The sequence below is a fragment of the Oenanthe melanoleuca genome, chromosome 2 (assembly GCF_029582105.1).
Source record: "Oenanthe melanoleuca isolate GR-GAL-2019-014 chromosome 2, OMel1.0, whole genome shotgun sequence".
In the NCBI taxonomy this organism is placed as follows: domain Eukaryota; kingdom Metazoa; phylum Chordata; class Aves; order Passeriformes; family Muscicapidae; genus Oenanthe; species Oenanthe melanoleuca.
In genome coordinates this window covers 124977114-124997942 of record NC_079335.1, presented here as the reverse complement: position 1 = coordinate 124997942, position 20829 = coordinate 124977114, and the positions used below count along the sequence as shown (strand labels likewise).

The 20829-nt window shown below is 39.3% G+C and overlaps 1 protein-coding gene across 1 annotated transcript in view; it reads left to right on the top strand.

Annotated features, from left to right (window-relative positions):
• The window catches only part of COL1A2 (collagen type I alpha 2 chain), a 37894-nt gene that overhangs the window by 10213 nt on the left and 6852 nt on the right, over nt 1-20829 (top strand). The window contains exons 11-42 of the mRNA XM_056484016.1: nt 143-196; nt 442-495; nt 2161-2205; nt 2390-2443; nt 2548-2592; nt 4588-4641; nt 5986-6084; nt 6169-6213; nt 6314-6412; nt 6987-7040; nt 7139-7246; nt 8097-8150; nt 8257-8355; nt 9187-9240; nt 9607-9705; nt 10433-10486; nt 11128-11181; nt 11309-11362; nt 11462-11515; nt 12279-12323; nt 14354-14452; nt 15104-15211; nt 15839-15892; nt 16472-16525; nt 17079-17132; nt 17237-17290; nt 17387-17494; nt 18437-18490; nt 18584-18637; nt 19306-19467; nt 20155-20262; nt 20687-20794. Of these exons, the coding sequence (XP_056339991.1) occupies nt 143-196; nt 442-495; nt 2161-2205; nt 2390-2443; nt 2548-2592; nt 4588-4641; nt 5986-6084; nt 6169-6213; nt 6314-6412; nt 6987-7040; nt 7139-7246; nt 8097-8150; nt 8257-8355; nt 9187-9240; nt 9607-9705; nt 10433-10486; nt 11128-11181; nt 11309-11362; nt 11462-11515; nt 12279-12323; nt 14354-14452; nt 15104-15211; nt 15839-15892; nt 16472-16525; nt 17079-17132; nt 17237-17290; nt 17387-17494; nt 18437-18490; nt 18584-18637; nt 19306-19467; nt 20155-20262; nt 20687-20794 (2295 nt within the window). The remainder of the gene's footprint in view (nt 1-142; nt 197-441; nt 496-2160; nt 2206-2389; nt 2444-2547; nt 2593-4587; nt 4642-5985; nt 6085-6168; nt 6214-6313; nt 6413-6986; nt 7041-7138; nt 7247-8096; nt 8151-8256; nt 8356-9186; nt 9241-9606; nt 9706-10432; nt 10487-11127; nt 11182-11308; nt 11363-11461; nt 11516-12278; nt 12324-14353; nt 14453-15103; nt 15212-15838; nt 15893-16471; nt 16526-17078; nt 17133-17236; nt 17291-17386; nt 17495-18436; nt 18491-18583; nt 18638-19305; nt 19468-20154; nt 20263-20686; nt 20795-20829) is intronic.

Genomic DNA, 20829 nt, shown 5'->3' with positions numbered 1-20829 from the left:
AGGATCTAGATTGTATTCCTTACTTGAATGACAATGCTCCAAATCCACCTATTAATTTTATTGAAAGACTTATTCATCATCTTTCCTTTTAACTGCCCTGTATAATATGAGAGACAATCATTCATGCACTGTGTATTTTTAGGGTGCTCGTGGTTTCCCTGGAACTCCTGGTCTGCCTGGCTTTAAGGGAATTAGGGTGAGTACATCACTGCAGCATACTGAAAACCCCTTGAAATCCTCTGAAAGTGAAGAGTGCATGAACCTCTTCTAAGTTTTTAATATTGCCTGATATGAAAGACTAATTATTTCTGAAAAATCAGAAGATTGAATTAGGAAGTAATTTTGTGTGGGAGGAAGGTTTTAAGTTATAAGACTAGGAATTTGCATATAGTCATTTGAGAGAAAATATGTATTAATATTTATTTTTTCTACTCAATATAGGGACACAATGGTCTGGATGGTCAAAAGGGACAACCTGGTACTCCTGGCAACAAGGTAAAGACAAAACCTGAAAATGTAGGATGCATTTGTAGCTCTTCCTAGCAAAAGACATGTGAGGGCCCATCCAATCAGTCTTCCACATTGCCATTAAACATTGCCCAGCTGCAGTAATCTAGAGGTCAGTGATATCCATGTAGAACAAACACATGCACCTTGTCATGAGAAAACATTCCTGGGGCTTGAGCCCTCAATCAAGTTGGAAGCAAGTTAGTGTTTTCAGTGAATAAAGGTGCAGAATTGGGCTCTTAATGACTGATTATTCAGCAGCACTTCAGACTGATTTTGCTATCTCTGCTCTTATCTGGATTATATTCTATATTTGGGTAGGTTTTTATAAAGCATGCTAAAATGAAAACATCTCATTTTTCTACAAAACTCTATTTTGTGGGACACATGGTCAGTGTGTCTTGCTAAAAATTTCAAAACATTCAGTGCTTCTCTGAGTTAAGGCTGTTTGATCCTCACAGGCTTTGTTATCATCTTCATATTAGTGCACATTTGAACACCAGCCTTAAAAAAAAACACCTTAAAAAAGATCCTGAAATAGAGTCTAGAAACATCTATGGTAAACTCTTTGTCTTTTAGGTTTTTTTTTTCTCCCATTCCACCTCAGTGTCTAATATCAGTGTTCTTGAAAAATTCACTATTGCATCATTGTGTTATAGGGAATCCTGACTAATTCACAGGAGATTTGTATTCATAGACTTCTAATATAACAATGAAAACCTCAAATACTAATTCTTCATCTTGCTTGTTTCTAAGAGCTTAGCACTACTTGGTTATAGGGTTTTTAATTGTAACATAGCATTCTTCAATATCACTGCAATTTGTTAACCTTCAGAAAAAGTTTAAATGGCAAAGTCTGTCCAGTCATTGGAGATTTAAAGCAGATAAAGCATATAAGTAAAGGATAGAAAAGTTACTAGTAAGAGTGCTAGAAAACACCACCATATAAAACAAGGTTGTTCATGATGTAACAGTGCTGAAAGCAGCAATGAAAGCAAAATCTTGCTCTCTTTGAAGCATTTAAGACTAGGTGCATTCAGGTATATTCAGGATACAAGTGCTCTAAGAAATCTTGTCATTGTAGACCAGCCTAAACCAGTTGAGAAGGCTGTTGAGAATACAGTAGTGAAGGGACAAGAGCCATGTATTAATGGCTGTTACTCAATACTCAATATTATAGGCCTTAAGTTAAAAATATCTGAGGCAGATCCTTATTTGAAGCCATTTGAGAAGACTTTGTCAACTTCTATTAAGGCAAAAGAAAGCATCATTCTGCTTCTACTCTAGAAAAAAGAAACAGCTGCTGATTGATCTGGGTTTGTACTTGACTACCCAGATCCAATCTCTTAATGTGCACTACACAGTAAATGTCAGCATAAAGAAAGGGGGTGAAGAAAGCTGAGCAAATGACACAACTTTCTCTGGCCCTCCCCTCTGTGTTCCAGTATATGCAGGGACAATTGCAGTCTCTGCACCCTTGATGTGCTATTATTGTGCAATGTGATGCAGAAACATGGATAGTGCTGTGTTATAAAATGCTACAGAAGTCACAGGCAGTGGGATCCAGTAGCTGAAAATCTCTCAGGTAGTGTTAGACTATCTGTCCAAAGCAGCCTTTAAGTAACTCAAGCATCCAAACTTTTTTCTTTATAGGGAGAGCCTGGTGCCCCTGGTGAAAATGGTACCCCAGGACAACCTGTAAGTATTCACTGCTGCTGTGATTTAGTTCAGCCAGCATTTTCTTTAATATTTGTCATTATTGACACTCCAGATACCCAGATACTCTAATGTAACAGTAATATGACTTAGCAGAGGAAAAGTTCTCTGTATATCTGTGTTCAATGAAAACATACAAATGAGTTAATTTAATTTTTCTTTCAAGGGTGCTCGTGGTCTCCCTGGTGAGAGAGGAAGAGTAGGTGCCCCTGGACCAGCTGTAAGTGGCTTCCCATCTGTCTGTCATCATGAATCAGCCACTTACTGTGGCTTCCTCAGATATTTAGTTCTCTTTTCAAACTTTACCATTTTCTTTCCTCACAGGGTGCTCGTGGCAGTGATGGCAGCGCTGGCCCCACTGGACCTGCTGTAAGTTTCAGTCTTGCTTTTTGACAGCCTGGTTCCATAAGGCTTTGTGCTTCTCTTCCTGTTTTTAGAGGATTTCTTGGGCTTTTAAGAAGTTGACTGTGTTGATTTTTTTAATATAGTTCTTTGTTGCTTATCAGACCATCGCAGAGAGAACTAGTGAAACACAAATCCTTTGCAGACAGTATCATGAGAGCCTCAGAATGTATATTAAACACATCCATATCAAAGCAACCAAATAGTCTCTTATTTGCACTGGTGATTTCATGAGAAGGTTTTCCAGCACATCTCACTGGAAACACCCAGTGCACAGAATTCTCATTTCCAACAGTCTGACAGAATAATTCTCATCCAAAAGCTAAAGAGACTTTCTGCTTTGTAGCAGATACATATCATGCACATGTTACAGATGGTTATAATGATATACATCCTGTAAATTATATATACACAACAGGACATAGCTTTGCACCTGCAGCAGTGTCCTATCAGCCTGACAGGCCTAACCTTTTTAATTTACCACTGATAAAATTCATCACTGAGTTGTGGGCTAGCATGAAAGGCCAGTGAGATCCAACTCTCCTGACCTGACTGGTAAACACTAAGTATTCAAATAAGAGCTATTCCAATACAGATTTCTGTTTAAAAAGGAGTTAGCATTGCCATAATTTACCCCTGACTTCAGAAAACCTCATTTATCTCAGCCACATAAATATGTGTACAAGGATATAGTTTTGAAACTGTAAAACAAATCTGGAATACACCAGAACAGTAGTAATAAGTTAATAGGGTTTTTTTCTTCCCACCTTCAAAAACTGAGTCTGTGATGATGCTGTGCTTGGTTCTGTTTTGCCAAAGTTGATTTTAATGCAGCTTGTCACTTCAAACACCAGTTGTGCTTTAACAGAGTAGAATGTGAGCACGGCTGTGACTTTCTCTTAAGTACTCCCATGTGGAGTATTTAAAAAATACATGATTGGGCAGTTAATTGCAGGCAAATAAAAATCTTACAGCTAAGATCTGATGCAGCAGAACCAAAGCATTTTAGCTGAAGACATTTTGAATGAAGGCAGATGAGTTGCTATATGAAAAATGTTCTGAAGCTGCTGATTGCATAGGCTGGTATTCAAAATGGGCACAGTGCTGCATTACGTCCCAGTGCTTGTCCCAGGCTGAAGTTATTTTTCATATACTTAGGTTATGATACCTTAAATATTTTGCAAAGCAGTTATTAACAGTCATTTTTAAAAACTAAAATGTAAATAATGTTTTATCCTTCTTTCTATTAGAAATTTAAAATGTAAAAACTCATTGCAATGAAAATTCAAACATATCCTAAATGGCATTCAGTCTTCTTTTTTTGCTTATGCAAAACTAGTGACAATTCCAGGTACCCCCTCTTTGTCATACCAGCCGACATGTTTTATTACCTTGGATTTTGAGGCAGTTTTGTTATAAATATTTCTAATTGAAAGATGTTAGCTCACAAAAAAGTAGCTATTGATTCACAATATCAATTAATGAGTTGGATTTTAAATTAATAATTGAAGAAAAACTATCTCTTTTTATTTGTATGCATTAAAAAATTAATTTTATGAATCCATCAATGTATCTTCTCCTGTAATGTCTGTTATGTTGGAACTTTGTCCCAATGTGACCATAAATCTCACAGCAATAGGTAAACACAGCAGAATCAGTCATCTTGCCTTGCAGATGTCTGCCTCTGCTCATCCTCTGTTCTTTCTCAGGTGTTTGGCCTCAAGGCAAGGTTTTGCCAATTCTTGGCTTAATTTGCACTGCAAATGTTGTTTAAGCATTGACCTGGCTCTTAACTGTTTGTAGTGAACCAAATCTCTCAGTTTGCAAAAGGTGGCTAATGTGCTGAGGTGGTAATGTGTGGAATAAGTAAAAGTGCAATTTTTAATCTGTTAACTTCAACAAGCAAGATGTTTCTGTTGTCACTGAATTCCTTTCCACAGCTGTTTCCCTTTCACTTCCCAGGGCCCTATTGGTGCTGCTGGTCCTCCAGGCTTCCCAGGTGCTCCTGGTGCTAAGGTATGAACTTCTCCTGTAACTGGTACATTTGACAGAGAAGATGAAATGTACTAACCAGAGTTCCTAGGCAGCAAAAACTCCCCCACTCTCTATGAATTAGGAGTGCTTTCTTGTTAGTTACTCTAGGGATTCATCCTCATCATGGTCTGTATTTGGAGAACATCAGATATGAATGCTGATTTAAAATACAGCAGTGACTTCACAGCTGTCAATTGAAGCTGGGCAGGTTCAGCAAGACCCTTTTGCTGCTTCCTATGTGGAGCACTTATATACACTTTCCAGGGTGACATGAATCATAATAAATAACATCACTTTACAGAAATAGTGGAGGGCAAAGCAGCTGCATTTGAGTATTGGGCTACTTCCAGTCTAAGTCCCTGAAATTACAATGCAGAAATTGTATTAAAACTTTTCAGGTTTAGGGCAGTACCATTTTGCTCTTGCAAACTGTAATTTATTCACTTTATTGCTCAAATCTTAGCATTTTTTACCTGGGTAAGAGCCTCAATATTTTGAGTGTCCAAGGAAGGACAGAGCATTTGAGGAAAGAGTATTACATAGATTTAATTTACAAACTTTGCTCACCATTCAGCACAAAATCCATGTGTGTCAGACAAAACTTAATCCACTTTTAGAAGAAAAAAAAAGTATTGTTTTCTATACCTTATAGTTTTATCTGCAGGGAAGATGTGAAAAAATTGAGATTCCAGTCTGGTTATTCTTTTCAAAAGGCAAGACTTTTGAAAACCATTAAGTCTTCTGTAATGCAGATGTAAGTGTGGTTATAACATGTAGTTTCAAGAGAAGACTGTCTACATATCCAGGGTGAACTCTGAACTGCTGAAGAGAACTTGTCATTATATTCAGGTTCTTGTAGTCAACTTAGGGAATACAACCTTCTGAAAATAAAAGCAAGGACCTTTTTTTGTCATTTACCCCATTGTGAACACTGTCACATGATACTCTGATCAGGCATAATTTTGCACTTTGCATCTATGCAAATGGCATTTGAGAGTACAAGATAATGGCCAATTGGGTCTCATGTACCTCAGGCCAATTCTGGAGGCACATGGATGCAAATGAGACTGGAATTCTAATCCTGATTTTTTTTTTGGTCAACCTTCTGGGTAAGCATCTGTTTTTCCTGTCTTAGCCATTACCTTAAATGGAGCCTAACTAGACATCCCAACTTGAATGCCTTTAAAATCCATTAAAAACTCTCAGCTGTTTTATTTCCTGGCCTCTGAAGTGGGAATACACAAATATCATTATCTCAGTGCCAGGCTGATATAGGATTGCCATAAAACTGTGTACACTGATAGAGGGTTCTGTCCTCTCCAACAGGGTGAAATTGGACCTGCTGGTAATGTTGGTCCAAGTGGTCCTGCTGGCCCAAGAGGAGAGATTGGGCTTCCTGGTTCTAGTGGTCCTGTTGGCCCTCCAGTGAGTAACTTGCCAGACTTTATCTATTGTCAGATGTGTGCACTCTTGATTCTGAGTTAACCAGTATTGTTATCTTCTTAACAGGGCAACCCTGGTGCTAATGGTCTTCCAGGGGCTAAAGGTGCAGCTGTAAGTACAACTACACTGACACATGCTTGCTCCAAAAAACCCCATTCAGTTAATGCAGCAGAATGGGCTCACAACACCTTTTTCCCCCTCTGTTGGACAGGGTCTTCCTGGTGTTGCTGGTGCTCCTGGTCTGCCTGGTCCCCGTGGTATTCTTGGTCCCCCTGGCCCTGCTGGTCCTAGTGGTGCTAGAGGACTTGTTGTAAGTGACCTCCTATATTGCATGGTTTTGGAAATCAGACAAAGTGTCCACAGTTGTAAAAGATCTCCTCTGGATATGTTTTTGTTATGGTGCAGGCATTTTTTCTTGATGCACTATAAGTGAACATTGTAGTTAATTTCTTAATTTTAGATGCTGAGACTGAGAAGGTTCACTTTGCACTCCCTGTGAGTGCAAGGAGTATTGGACTCAATGATCCCTGTGTGTCCCTTCCAGTGCAGAATGTTGTGTGACCTTGAAGCTCAGCCCATTTTGGTATCTCACACCTAGGCCCTCAGTGGGTATCCTCAGTAGAGGAACCAGCCCTAAATGTGTCATTCAATACTGTCATTTCTGAGCATCTTTAATATCTTTGGTTTTGTGCCTTTTAAGTAAAAAATACAGTTGTGCTCATTGACAATTTTCACAATAGAGGGAGGAATGCTATTAGATGATAAAAGAATTTTTTGATTCATGAGTAAGCTCTCCAGATAGAAGAGAGATTTTTGGAATCATGCCTAATTCTGTAATCTCTTTTTTTCTTTTTTTTTTTTTTTTTTTTTTTTTTGGGCTCTAGGGTGAACCAGGCCCTGCTGGTGCCAAGGGAGAAAGTGGTATGAAGGGTGAGCCTGTAAGTATGGCAAAATGTGAAGGCATTTTCAATCAAAAGCCTGATAATATCTGCAACATGGAGTCTGATATCTTCTTTTTCCTGTTTGTCCAAAACAGGGTGCTGCTGGACCTGCTGGCCCTCCTGGCCCTAGTGGTGAGGAAGGCAAGAGAGGCAGCCCTGGTGAGCCTGGCTCTGCTGGTCCCCCAGGCCCTGCTGGACTCAGAGTAGGTTTTCTTTTCATGTTCCAGAAATAGAAGCAAAAAGGAAAGTGGAAATCCATCTAGAGTCCCACAGGCAAATTTAAAAGTTATGAGTAATTAAATTTACATTAATGCTGCTAAACAGTGATAATTTTAAATTCAGAGCCTTTTAATTAGTTGGGACCAAACCCATTTTTGTTTTGCATTAATGCTTATGTACTGTCTTACCCCTCAAGTATTTAGGGATTGCTTTGATTTATCCACTGTGTAATATTTAGTGAATTATTTTTTAATCACCCTTAAAAGTTCATGATGGGATTTAACTTATTAAAACAGATAATGGGCTCACACATAATGGGGGGAAAGCTTTCAATTCAGTGTCTTCAAGGATGCCAGTAAACTTTTCACTGGGTGAGAAAGCCACCCCATGGACTTCAGGGGACATGTAGCTTGGTGAAGGAAAAGAATTAATGGGAAAATAATAAGAATAAAGGCAGTGCTTCCCCCAGATTTTTTTTTTTTTTTTTTTTTTTTTTTTTTGGACAGAGATAAAGAACTCAGAGTCAGTAACTCTCTACAGGGGATGTGGAATTGTGTGGGGCAGGTTGTGGGATCCTAGCTGCTGGGTAGAGCCACTGTCAGTTACAATGAACACTGAAAATTATACAAAAAGATTAGAATTTAAAGAAATCTTCAGGAAGTGAGAGAGATTTCTTTCACAATACTTGTTTACACTGAGGGATGTGCTTAAAGCTGCACTTTCCTCAAATTCAGCAGACCTGCCTGGAAGGCTGAAATCTAGTAGGCACTATACACCTCACAGGAACAGATTTATTCCTTTCCCATTCTTAATTTGTTTTGTGTTGGCTTGCAGGGTGTACCTGGATCTCGTGGTCTCCCTGGAGCTGATGGCAGAGCTGGTGTCATGGTAAGACTTTTGTCTGGGTCACTATTTCTGAACCACCTTTTACACACAGCTTTTTGTGTGATGCCTTTTGCTACCTCTGCCTGATTTTGTTTGTTTCTTGTGGTAGGGACCTGCTGGTAACCGTGGTGCTAGTGGTCCTGTTGGTGCCAAGGGTCCTAATGGTGATGCTGGCCGTCCTGGTGAGCCTGGTCTTATGGGTCCAAGAGTAAGTTCGAGCTCTGTGCATTCAGTTTGGACTAGACCATAGAAAGAATATGATTTACAACTAATGGACAAAATTATTCAGAAATCCAACTGTAAAAATTCAGCTTGTGTTAACCACAGTTAGGGCATTTCCACCACTCAAGTGAAAAAACCACATTAGGAACAATTAAGAAGCATCAAAATGTTTATTGAAATTAGTTACTTTTGTTAGAGTAGCATCTGATTGCCTTGGGAAGGAGCACTGTCCTCTTGTACAGGACACTGCATTGACTTCTGTAAGGGGTTTCCACTTGTGATTATTTACAGAATGTGGTCATTATGATCACAATTAGGGTGTGTGTTCTCTTTAATGAACTCAAAGGAAAGTAGACCCTCCTAAAATGATGTGAAATGGCAGACCTCAATTATTTCTTTTTCATTTTGCAAATTATTTCAGTGAAAACAGCCATACACTTTTAGTGGTGGTGGCTGCAGCCAGATTGTGTTCATCTCATTACATTTATACTCCTTTTTCTTTCTCTTCCTACCCTGTGAAGTGAAAGTTTGTAATGCACATATGAGTATTATGCATCTGCAAACATTGAAACACACTATCCTCCAAAGTAGAGCCTAAATTAGTTTCTCTGAGTAAAAGAGGTTCTTCCCTATACTGATTTTTAACTGGCATGGGAGCACACACCACCAAATGAACAGTCAGTGTGCTTCAGGTAGAAATGTGATAGCACCTACAGTCCTGTTTAAATGGTGTACATTGATAACTTGGCACCTCTGCATGCATGTAGAAAAAATGGTGTTTATGTGTTCTAAAAACATGAATTTTTTCCTTTTTCAGGGTCTCCCAGGTCAGCCTGGAAGCCCAGGCCCTGCTGGCAAGGAAGGTCCTGTTGTAAGTGCCTTTCTTTTTCTTCTGTTCCCCCATTGCATGGGAAAGAATGAAGTACAATTGCATAAAGCAGACATCTCAGAGCTGAGCTCTAACACAGCTGTGTAAAACCAGCAAGATTTTCTATTTTATTACTCAGAAGATCAGTGTGAGCTTTCCATTCATTTCTGTGGGTCTCAGATCAGGCCTGTGTCCTGGAAGGGGAAGAATAGAGTTGTACAAGAAGGAGAAAAAGGGAGGGATACATGCTATGTATCAAAAATGGTGAAAAGTTAAATGACATTTTCTTCCTGTCAGTACATATTTCTCCTTAAGCTGAACTCTAATTAAATTACCTCACCCATTTAATAGTATGATTTATTTTTCTAGGGTTTCCCTGGAGCAGATGGAAGAGTTGGGCCAATTGGTCCAGCTGGTAATAGAGGTGAACCTGGCAACATTGGATTCCCTGGACCAAAAGGTCCCACTGTAAGTACAGTACAGAAACTTTCTATTATTATGAAAGTATTTCCAGACTAATCTGTAGGGTCCCAACTCTATCACTAATGTAACACATCTCCCTGTAACCTCCTGTGGTGCTCAGCAGATAGCATCTTCTTACATTCAAGAGTTCTGTTTCAGATTATTTTCTAGTTATCTAAAATATAATTAAAGAAATAAAAAAGCAGTTTAATTAGCTTAGGGATATTTTGACATTGAAGTGATTAGAATAATATATGTCTATTTTATGATTTCAGCATGTCCATTTTATCATTTCTGTATATTCACATCCGTAAAAGTTCTGTCAAGTTTGGCCATTCAACCAGTTCCAGAGTACCTTTATTTATGGAACACTATCCAAAGCTCACTCAACTTAGAAGAAAAGCTACCAGTGACTTCAGTGGAGTTCTTTACATGTCTCACAGAGGTCACAGATAGCAGATACCAATCATGTCCTGGACTTGCTGTTGCTGTACATACACACATACAAACATTCACTATATTATAAAACATAAAGGCATCAAGTTCAAAAAAGGCATCATTTTAATCTAAATGATCCAAAAAGACAGATGGAGCTTGTGTGTGTTTTACTTGAGGTCAAAGAAATATTACAGTAAGCCTTCTAGCAGTGAGAGTATAAGTCTTTGCTTAATAGTTTAAACTGGATCTAATATGAAGTGTTGGTTAACTTTTATATCTTTGTTTTCAACTTCAGGGTGAACCTGGCAAACCTGGTGAAAAAGGCAATGTTGGTCTTGCTGGCCCCCGGGTAAGTGGATATATTTTATTTATCACCTTCCAGAGAGAGAAAAAAAGTAGATTTTCCAAACCTCTGTAATAACTTTCCATTGACTTGTGCAAGTACGAATAGATGATGAAATCAGAAAAGCCCTTGGGAATGCATTTTTTTTGACCTTATGTCAGTGGGGGCTATTACTTAATAGATGAATTAAAACTTCCCTTCTTGGGTATTAGTTGGGTAATTAATCATAGGGTATTATCCTACAAAGAGGAAAAAATAGCACTCTCTGTCCTTAATTCTTAGAGCACAGTGTATGGTTTCTTGTTCATCCTGTAAATTTCCAACTTTTTACTAACAGTTGAAACTTACTTATTCTTCTCTTTAAGGGACCCAAAAAACAGTCTGCTGTGTGAAAAATGCTATCAGCAAGGTTTCTATATTCTGTAATTAAATAATAAGTTTTCTTCAGTATGAATTTGCTGCAATAACTAAAACAATAATGAAAAAATGAGATTTTAAGCATTTTTAGTACCTCTTGCTGTGAAGTACTTGCAAATAAATGGTTAAGTGCAAAGTACATAGTCAGAGACTTTTGGTTTCATCATTTAGAGATATTACTCATATAAAATCAAAACTTTGATAATAGCTTTCTACTTGAACCTTTATAGGGTGCTCCTGGTCCAGAGGGGAACAATGGTGCTCAAGGTCCTCCTGGAGTCACTGTAAGTAACAGCCTCCACACAAATCAAATCTGTGATTTACTTTTCATTAATGGGAACTTCCCATTTTAAAATCTACTTCTCTGTATTTCTTCTTCCAAGTTAATCACCTGTTTTTCATTCCATCCAGGGCAACCAAGGTGGAAAGGGTGAAACAGGTCCTGCTGGCCCTCCTGGCTTCCAGGTAAGCAACTGTGTGCTCTGTTCAATCTTATCTGTGCTTCCCAAAGAGTGAAGAGCTTCTGCCTTAACTGTGTTTGTACTCTTGTTCCTTTGCACTCAGGGTCTGCCAGGTCCCTCAGGTCCTGCTGGAGAGGCTGGTAAACCAGGAGAGAGGGTGAGTGGCAGACACAGCATCCCATGGATGGGGCAGGCAGTGCATGAGGGCTGTGCTTGCAGTGGCACACGAGGTGGAGCAAGAGCCTGTTGAGTCTGTTTGCCAAAACAAAGCCATCAGGGTAACATGCAAACTTTAATAGCCCCTTCTGCATCACACTCCCTTTTTCAAAGTTTTGGTATGACACAGAGCAAAGATAGTCCTTTGCTTTCTGGGCCTTTACTAGCAATAAAATATGCTTCTTCCCCCAGAAGAGACAGTGCATGAAAAATATTTTACTTTACATTTCTTTCAAAATCTCCAAGGTTCAATCTAACCTGCACTACTCCAGTTATATTTTTGCACCTCAGCTGATTTCAGGGAATGTACAATGGCATCTAACTGAGGTAGTTCATAATTCATGCTCTAGCTGCTGCACAGTTAGTGTGAGATGTAGTCTGCATCATAATCATAATCACCTTTAACATTTATAGTTACATCTGTGTCCCTGTAAAAGAGTTTAAAATGCATACACTTGAAAAAAGAGCTTGCAATTTAATAACTAACCCTTCAGGTGAAAAAATATTACCTAATGTGTACATTGAGATACTGTGCAGCTGGAAGAAAAGGGCTTATTTCCTTGTATGTAATAGACTGTCTGAAAATTTGTCTGAAACTTTTAAATATGCTGCTGCAATTTGAGAATTTCCATTTGTTGCTAAGAAACAAAGTACAATTTAAGCAACTAAAAAAAAACCTTACCACTGTATCTACTCTCTTCTAGGGTCTTCATGGTGAATTTGGTGTCCCTGGTCCTGCTGGCCCAAGAGTGAGTAACTCATTTGAAATCTGACACAGACTGTCTTAATGATGTGTTCAATGGTAATAGTAACTGTACACATTTCCATGTTCCTCAAGGCAGAAACCTCTTCTGTCACAGAACAGGGTATTGCAGCAGACTCCCAGGAATGAAGGACAATAATCTCTGCTCTTTGCAGGTGACAGGGTATTCAAGTTAGGGTGAACACAGTTGCCAGTGTTAGCAAACTATTGTATAAGAACTATAGCTATTACCCAAAGAATGATGTCCTGTATTAACCCTACCATGAGACTGTGGATGATAAAGAGCAGTGTTCCACTGAGGCCTGACGAATATGAGAGTTTTCATCTGCAGTGCCTGTGCAGTTTAACCTGACCATTTCAGTTTTACTATGCCTTGCTAGGCAGCTCCTACCTCCCCAGTACTGTCTTTGAATAAAGAGTGGGCTGAATTCAGTCATTAGAAGGTATTGCCTCCCACTTCTCTTTAATTCTGAACTGTCAATAAACATCCTCAAAGAGCTTTGTGTGATGCCTTCCTGCATGGCAGGAAGATCCCATTTATGTAGAGCAAGGAGTCATTGATAAAGGGCTCAATTAATTATTTGCTTTCCAAATCCCCTTCTAAAGAGACTGATATTTAACCTACTTCTCTTGCTTCTTCTTTTCTTCTGACTTTCAGATTGAATGTATCCAGTGACAAATATTCCCATTCTCTCTTATAAGTTATTTCAATAAGTTTAAATAGCACTTTTGCTCCCTGTATTTTAGTGCCCTGAGTCTGTATCAAAAACTGTGTCTGCTCCAAACTCTCATTCTGCCAATGCATCCAAGCCAAGTTCCCTTTGTCATGGTAGTAGCAGTTATTTCTCTCTGCTCTAGCTTGCCCTAAGCATCACATATCCAGCCCTCAGTGTATTTCATCCAGTATTCCAAATTAGATCTTACTGATGCTTTATACACAAAACTAACACTTCCTAAAAATACCCCACTGCCTGTGCCAGATCACATTTTCCTTTTACATGTCTGTGTCATGTTGTTGGCTATCACCTTTTCCTTTCAGTCACCTTTTCACCTTTAAAACTTCCATTTACAGCAGAATTCACAGTTTTGGTGCCTAAATAAATTGCCTGGTACTTGCACTCTTGAATTTTATCACTGTTCTGACAGCCAAGGTTATTCACTTCTTCCTGTGTAGTCTGCCAATCCTCTTCCTGTTGACAAATGCATCCACCATTGTGATATCTGAGTATTTCTTCTTTTTCTGCCTCTCTGTAATTAATAAAATGTATAAAAATTTAATTTAGGAACATCTCTACAATATAAATTAATCTGTTGCATCATTGGTGCTTTCTACTGGTGTGCTATCTCCCCTTAAGTCAGTTCTTTGACCACCTTATAGTTCTTAGACAAATTCCAAGTTCTCCAGCATAACTAAAAACTCCATTATACTTTATCAGATTATTCACTGATGTCCATCTTGATCACACTGAGGTAATTTGCAATACCTTTAGTAAAACTAGTGTTTCTATCTTTGATAGATCTATTGGGCATTTAAACTGAGTTTCTGGCTACTTCCATGTCTCTAGATCTATGATTCAGAATTTATCCTTATACCTGTTATAATGTACAGGTCACATTAGTAGGCTTTAGGTGTTTATTCTTCTGTCACCAGGCATTTGCCACTGTAAAAATATTTATTTGCCAATTACTATCCCCTTAATTTCATTAGAATCCATTATTTGTCCTAAAACAGAATCTCCTTTTGACAGTAGAATGCCAGACACTGTTAACAGAACAAGCACAGTAGCCAAAATCCATGTTCAAGAAGTAGCAATATTCTAGTTGTCAGTTATTGTCATGATGCAAGACATTATTACTTCATTTTGATATTTTAATGTCAAAGGTTAGAGCCAGTTCTTATGACCAATTTAGTTAATAGCTACACAATTCTAATTAAAGGTTTGTTCAGGTAAAAATGTGTCCTTGCTCCTAGCCAGAGCAATGGGGGGAGCACTCAGGTCAGGCTGTCTCCTGCAGGGTGAGCGCGGTCCCCCTGGCGAGAGCGGTGCTGTTGGTCCTGCTGGTCCCATTGGAAGCCGTGGTCCCTCTGGCCCACCAGGCCCTGATGGCAACAAGGTATGCCCTTTCCAGCTGCATTGCCTTACTGCTGGACTCCTGATGAACTCAATCCAAACCTTTTCTCCTAGTGGTAAAGTTCCATCCCAGCTAGCTCACACTAATATTAAATGGGTTCATGTTTAGTACTGTAGATGATGGGAGGGGAAGTCAGTTTGAATACAGGTTGTCAGCTGGGTATGGTGTTATTCTGTTTGGAGATAGGATCTGAGATTCTGACCAAAATTCATGCTGGCTTCTCTTTATACCCACACCTACTTGCACACAGGAAGCTCTTGTGTCTAGTAAGCAATATTTCCCCCCAAATACTAGAGCAGTAGTAAGTGATCATCTAGCAAATGATGATGTTGGCTTGATGCTAAGTGATTCTGGGTCATAGTATTCTGGATTTCCTTGGCTAGTCTTTCTACAGAAATTTAGTTTGGAAAATAGACCTAAAACCTCAGGAGCCCACAGAATTGGAGAGAGTATTTACATCTAGCATCTTCACTAGCTGGAAAAGTAAAACATGTACAATAGCTCAAGACAAAAATGTTACTACTCACACTGTTTGCAACCAAGTAGAATGGTAGGCAGAATAGTAATGATGATTTTGTTCCAAATTGTGTGAGTGAGGTGACCCTGGCTTACATGATGTGCTGTTGCTGCTAGGGTGAGCCTGGCAATGTTGGTGCTGCTGGTGCTCCTGGTCCTGCTGGCTCTGGTGGAATCCCAGGAGAGAGAGGTGTTGCTGGAGTTCCAGGAGGCAAGGGTGAAAAGGTAAGAGGGACAACTGGCTTGTTGCTGCATGCACAGGTTTGAGATGCTAAATGTCATTAACTTGGAAAGACCTGCAGGTTACCCCAATGTGACTTTTGTTTACTGTTGAAACTGTATTACTCAATAGTCAACAGGTAGAGTTTTTGTTGGTCTAACAGACTGACTGTCTTTTCTAAGGTGCTATAATAAAACTTTTTTAAAAACTATGTATTGACCTACAGATTAATGCAGAACACTAGGCTGCATTAAGAAAAAAAGAGAACAGAATGCTGATCTGATTTCTTGATTCTAGTGATGGCCTGAAAATATCTTTTTGTTATATGAAATATGTGGCATTTTATGTCTGCCCATATGACATTATTGTTTCTAGTAGCTGTTTTCTTGCTTCGTATAGAAAGTATAACATGAATACCCAGAAGAATTTTTGCAAGTGGATATCTCTTGACCAAAAAAAAAAAAATGTTTGAGGGGGATTTACACTTATCATTTGTAATATACATGGACATGTTTTTCACTTTCTAATTCCATTCAAAATAATGCACAGATACTTAGCAAACAGCTCAAGACTTATTTCATACAAACTGCTGTGTTCACTACCAATACAGTTTTTCCCACTGTGTGTTCCAGGGTGCCCCAGGTCTGAGAGGTGATACAGGTGCAACAGGAAGAGATGGTGCTCGTGTGAGTATCTTCTGGTTCTACTTGACTTTACCTAGCTACCCCTCAGAACTTAAATAACTGAGAAGGACATTCAGAACTTGCTTCTGAACACTATATTGCATTATTGCTTGTATCTGCTCATTTTTGATGCAAATCAATGTAATTTTACTGCCCCTTGTCCAAGGATGATTGAAATCAGGGGGAGAGAGAGAGAAAGAAAAGCAATCACTTCTCATGCATCCAAGCAGAGAAATTACATGAGCAGGGTATTGCACAGACATTGCACAGCTGTTCAGTGTGACAGTGTCCTCCCTAATTTCATGGGCTCAGCCCAGACAGCTAATTTTAAATGCAGCCTGCAAAGTTACACTAAACTATCCTTAATTTGATATTTCAGGTGCCTTTCTTAGAATTCATACTTTGGGAAGGAGAATAACAGAATAGATTTTGTTTTTATAAAATCATGTATCCTTTATACTGAGAACATCTGGAAGAAAGTTAGTCACACACCTTTCTCCAGGAGGAAAGAGAAAACTTATTTAAAGTAGTTGGTCCTATTAGCATTTTGTTTGAAGCAGTGTCCTTTCTCTTGGCCTATAGGGTCTCCCTGGTGCTATTGGTGCTCCTGGCCCTGCTGGTGGTGCTGGTGATCGGGTGAGTCTACTCTTTGCATGAAAAAATGCCTGTTTGACACAACTTATTCACACATTAATATTAAAGATGAGTTCCATAAAAATCAATTCCATCTTTCTAGTTTGCACCAATTCTTTAAGTTTTTCAGATTCAGGAAGCAAGGGCTGTTGGGACTATCCAGTGAAGATTGCCATAGGACCCCAAACCTTTTTCTAAAAGGGCAGGAGAGAGGATGAACATCTACATGGCAGTGGGTTATATCTGGAGAGGATTCTGATTCAGCCTTGGGCTGAATTTTTCCCAGCTGAGGTTAAACTCCACAATCCTACTTGCACTGTGAGAGGAGGCTTTGATATAATGATGAATTGTAGCACAGAATGATACTTTATGCTGTCTGAGAATCATTAGAAATTATTAATGCAGGGTGGATCAAAACCAGAAGCATTTTCAGTGGCATCTTCTGCACTGGAGACCCAAGGAGACTCACTCTATGTATCTGTACTACAGGAGCATTCCTGTTCTGGCTACAGTAGGGCCATTTCCCAGTGTCAATATGTTTTGGGCTCTCTTTTAGGGAGAAGGAGGTCCTGCTGGTCCTGCTGGTCCTGCTGGTGCCCGTGGTATCCCTGTAAGTAGCAATTTCTGCAATTATTCCTGTGTCAAAGGCATGATGCTCAGAAAATTGCTCTTTTAAAAACCATTCCAACCAGTTGTCTCTTCTTTGTTCTCTAGGGTGAACGTGGTGAGCCTGGTCCCGTAGGTCCCAGTGGATTTGCTGGACCCCCTGTGAGTTTTGTTTGCACTTTCCTCATGTTGATGCCATAACCTTCCTCTATTTCCTCTGCAAGGTTTCAGCTCCTCATTTTGTTTTTCTGCCCACAGGGTGCAGCTGGTCAGCCTGGTGCTAAGGGTGAGCGTGGACCCAAAGGACCCAAGGGTGAAACTGGACCAACAGGTGCCATTGGCCCAGTTGGTGCTTCTGGACCACCAGTAAGTGAACTGTGTCTTTGTGAAATGCATAGCTCTCAACTGTGCCATGCAAGCAGTACATTAGCCTGAAAGCCTTGAATTCTGAAAAGGTAATGAAAGAAAAAAACAAAACTTCAAGCAAGGCAGTGAGAAAAGTTACCATGCTGATTTTCACACATTATGTAAATTTTATCAATCTATTTATGTGGGCTCAGATCGTGAGTCTGGAACTGAATGAAGAGAAAATAATAACTAATTTTCAACTTGCTCTGAAGACCAGCAAATTCACTCTGTGTTGGAGCACTCAGGGGGTGATTGTGGGTAAGTTCTGAGCTGAGGGCATTGACACTTTTCTCTCAAAGATGGGATGTGCTGTCACAGTCTGATTTTCAGACTCACTCACCCAGAAGCATGTGTGCAAATTTGTCCATGCACCCATTTGCACATAGACTTTTCATGTGCTGGCACCTTTATAGCCCAAAGTTTTATACTGCTTCACATGCCCACTATTGGGGAGCTGGTTGAAATGATGCAGAAAGTCAGAACCACGTACTTCAAATACCAGGATAATGTGGCTTGGGTTACTTATTGTATGATTTAATACACAATGCCAGGCTCTATGTGGCTGTATTAGTTACACAGTGCAAACAGAGGATTTGATGATTTTACCCTGCTTTCACATTTTTATTTCCAGATTAGTTTAGATGCATGTAACATTTGCAAGGAAATTAATCTGAATCATAAATGCCTTATGCAACTTTTCTCAGGTCTTATGATACCAATTTAAAATGTCTGTGAGAATTCAATACCCTATTATCAGGATAGGCAGCATGGTTTTGGGCCCAGTCCTCCTGCTGGTGTAAAACTCAATTTTTTACATTGGTGAGACTAAGCCCTTATTCTAAACAGGGAGCATTGATTGTCTTTGCTTGATCCATCTCTTTTCCAATCCTTCCTCCTTAGGGTCCCATTGGTGCTGCTGGTCCTGCTGGCCCTCGTGGTGATGCTGGTCCTCCTGTAAGTCTTCAGGCTTTTAGTACTGACATTGCTGCTTTTCATGAAGTTTTTGTTTCCTTTAAACCTAATCTTCATTTTCAAATTTGTTTTCAGGGCATGACTGGTTTCCCTGGTGCTGCTGGAAGAGTTGGTCCTCCTGGCCCTGCTGTAAGTAACTAATGAAGAATTCTAATGGGAGATAAGTCAGAAGTTGCTCTGCTTAGGGATAATTTTTGTTTCACTGGTGTGAATTGTAATTGTACTGTTATAACCTCAGATCCTTATAGAATTGGATGAGAAAAAAATCTAATTGTTCAAACTCCCAGAGTACAACCTATGCATTTAATTTGTGAGTTTTACAATCCATCAAGCATCCCTATGCCTCTTGAAGTACCCAACCATTCTAAAAATTTGTATTCATTTGCCTTTGTTCAAATCAATGGCATTGCAATTACTCGTGGTGGAATATGAAGGTCATATCCAGTCTGCAGAAGAGTGTTAAGGTTATCATATATCTACATTTTCTAATGTACCTGCACTTCTAGCCCCTGTCTTGAGCAGGGCAAACTCACTGTGTTTTGGAATGTGAATCTTTTTTATTTTTCTGCAAGAAATTCTCATTCTAGATTGACATTTGTAGATTTTTTTTCTTCTCAAAGGTGTTTCCAACCTTTCCCAAAGGGCAATTCCCTTCTTAGATACTCTAGATTAAAATAAATTTTAAATCCCGGTATCCAAAGCAAGGAGCTATTTTTTCACATGGACTTAAAATGAAATTAATCTATGTTATCCCCAGGTCTGTATTGTAATGGTATCATGTTCATGCTCAATCCTAGGGCATCACTGGTCCCCCTGGTCCTCCTGGCCCAGCTGGCAAAGATGGTCCTCGAGGTCTGCGTGGTGATGTTGGGCCAGTCGGCCGCACCGGTGAGCAAGGCATTGCTGGCCCACCTGGTTTTGCTGGTGAGAAGGGTCCATCTGGAGAGGCTGGTGCTGCTGTAAGTTATCACATCTCATTAAATATGTTCCTCTTCATGTAATTGTTATGTCTTCTGAGATACTTTTGGTGTTTGGGAAGGGCTTTTCTACTTTATCCACAAATTTAGAGAAGCCTTTAAGTAGAAGTTCCACTGACAGGCATGCTTGACAAACATACCATAAAAAGTGAACCTGATCTCTGGTCAGGGTTTTCTTTCTCTTTTTCTCTTGTGATAAGTTGTATATTTCTCTAACTACAGAAGAAATTGACATTTAGTCTGAGAAAAGAAAGCATGTCTTCTGCTCTGAAATTGATCCTCATGGACAGAAAAAGAAGGAACCTGTGAATGTCCATTTAGAACAAGCTCAATTCATAGCTGCATCAGAAACTCTTGATTTGTGGGGATCACAAGGTTAAAGTTGCCTGCCCACAGATTGACTTAGAATTATGCAAATAAATTAATATTTTTTGAGTATCTTTAAGTTTCACATCCAGAATTACTGACTTCTTTCAAAAGTCATACATGTTTCTGTCTTACTGAAGTAAGCACTTGTGTGAAATATCACAATTGTTACTCAACAAAAAATTATAGATTTTTTTTTTCTGAAATTGCAACCCAGAATGAAATTTTCAGTATCATTGTCTGATGTGTGTATTACATTTATTTTTGTCTATTAATATAAATATTATTCTCTTCATGTCATAGGGTCCTCCTGGTAGCCCAGGTCCCCAGGGTATTCTTGGTGCTCCTGGTATCCTTGGTCTGCCTGGCTCTCGGGGAGAACGTGGTCTTCCAGGCATCTCTGGAGCAACAGTGAGTATATGATCAGTTAACTGCTTTAAACACATAACATGTAATAAAAAAGAAGAACCCACACACACTTGAGGTCCTGTCTTATGGGAAGCCAGGGAGATGCAGATGATGCTGTTTCCATTGCTGTATGCACCTACCAGACCTAGGCCAATGGAAAAAATTATGGCTTGTTGCAAACCAGAATTAACTGCAAGCAAATTTCTGAATGTCAGAAATATCAGAAGTGTTAAGAGGTTTCTAATAGTAACAGTTAGAATTAAGATAACATATGATATAATAGGTATGTTTCTTGTGTCCTGATTCTTTTTTCCTTCCTGAACTTATTGCAGAGAAATGTTGCTCTTAGATAAATGCTAAAAGTTCTGTAAGACTGGTTTGTGTTGTATTATAATGTCACATTTTGTCACAACTGTTCCTATATTAGGGTGAACCTGGTCCCCTGGGTGTTTCTGGTCCTCCTGGTGCCCGTGGTCCCTCTGGTCCTGTGGGTTCTCCTGGTCCAAATGGTGCTCCTGGTGAAGCTGGACGTGATGTAAGCTGTCTTTTATCCTCTTCAGGTTGCTTTTC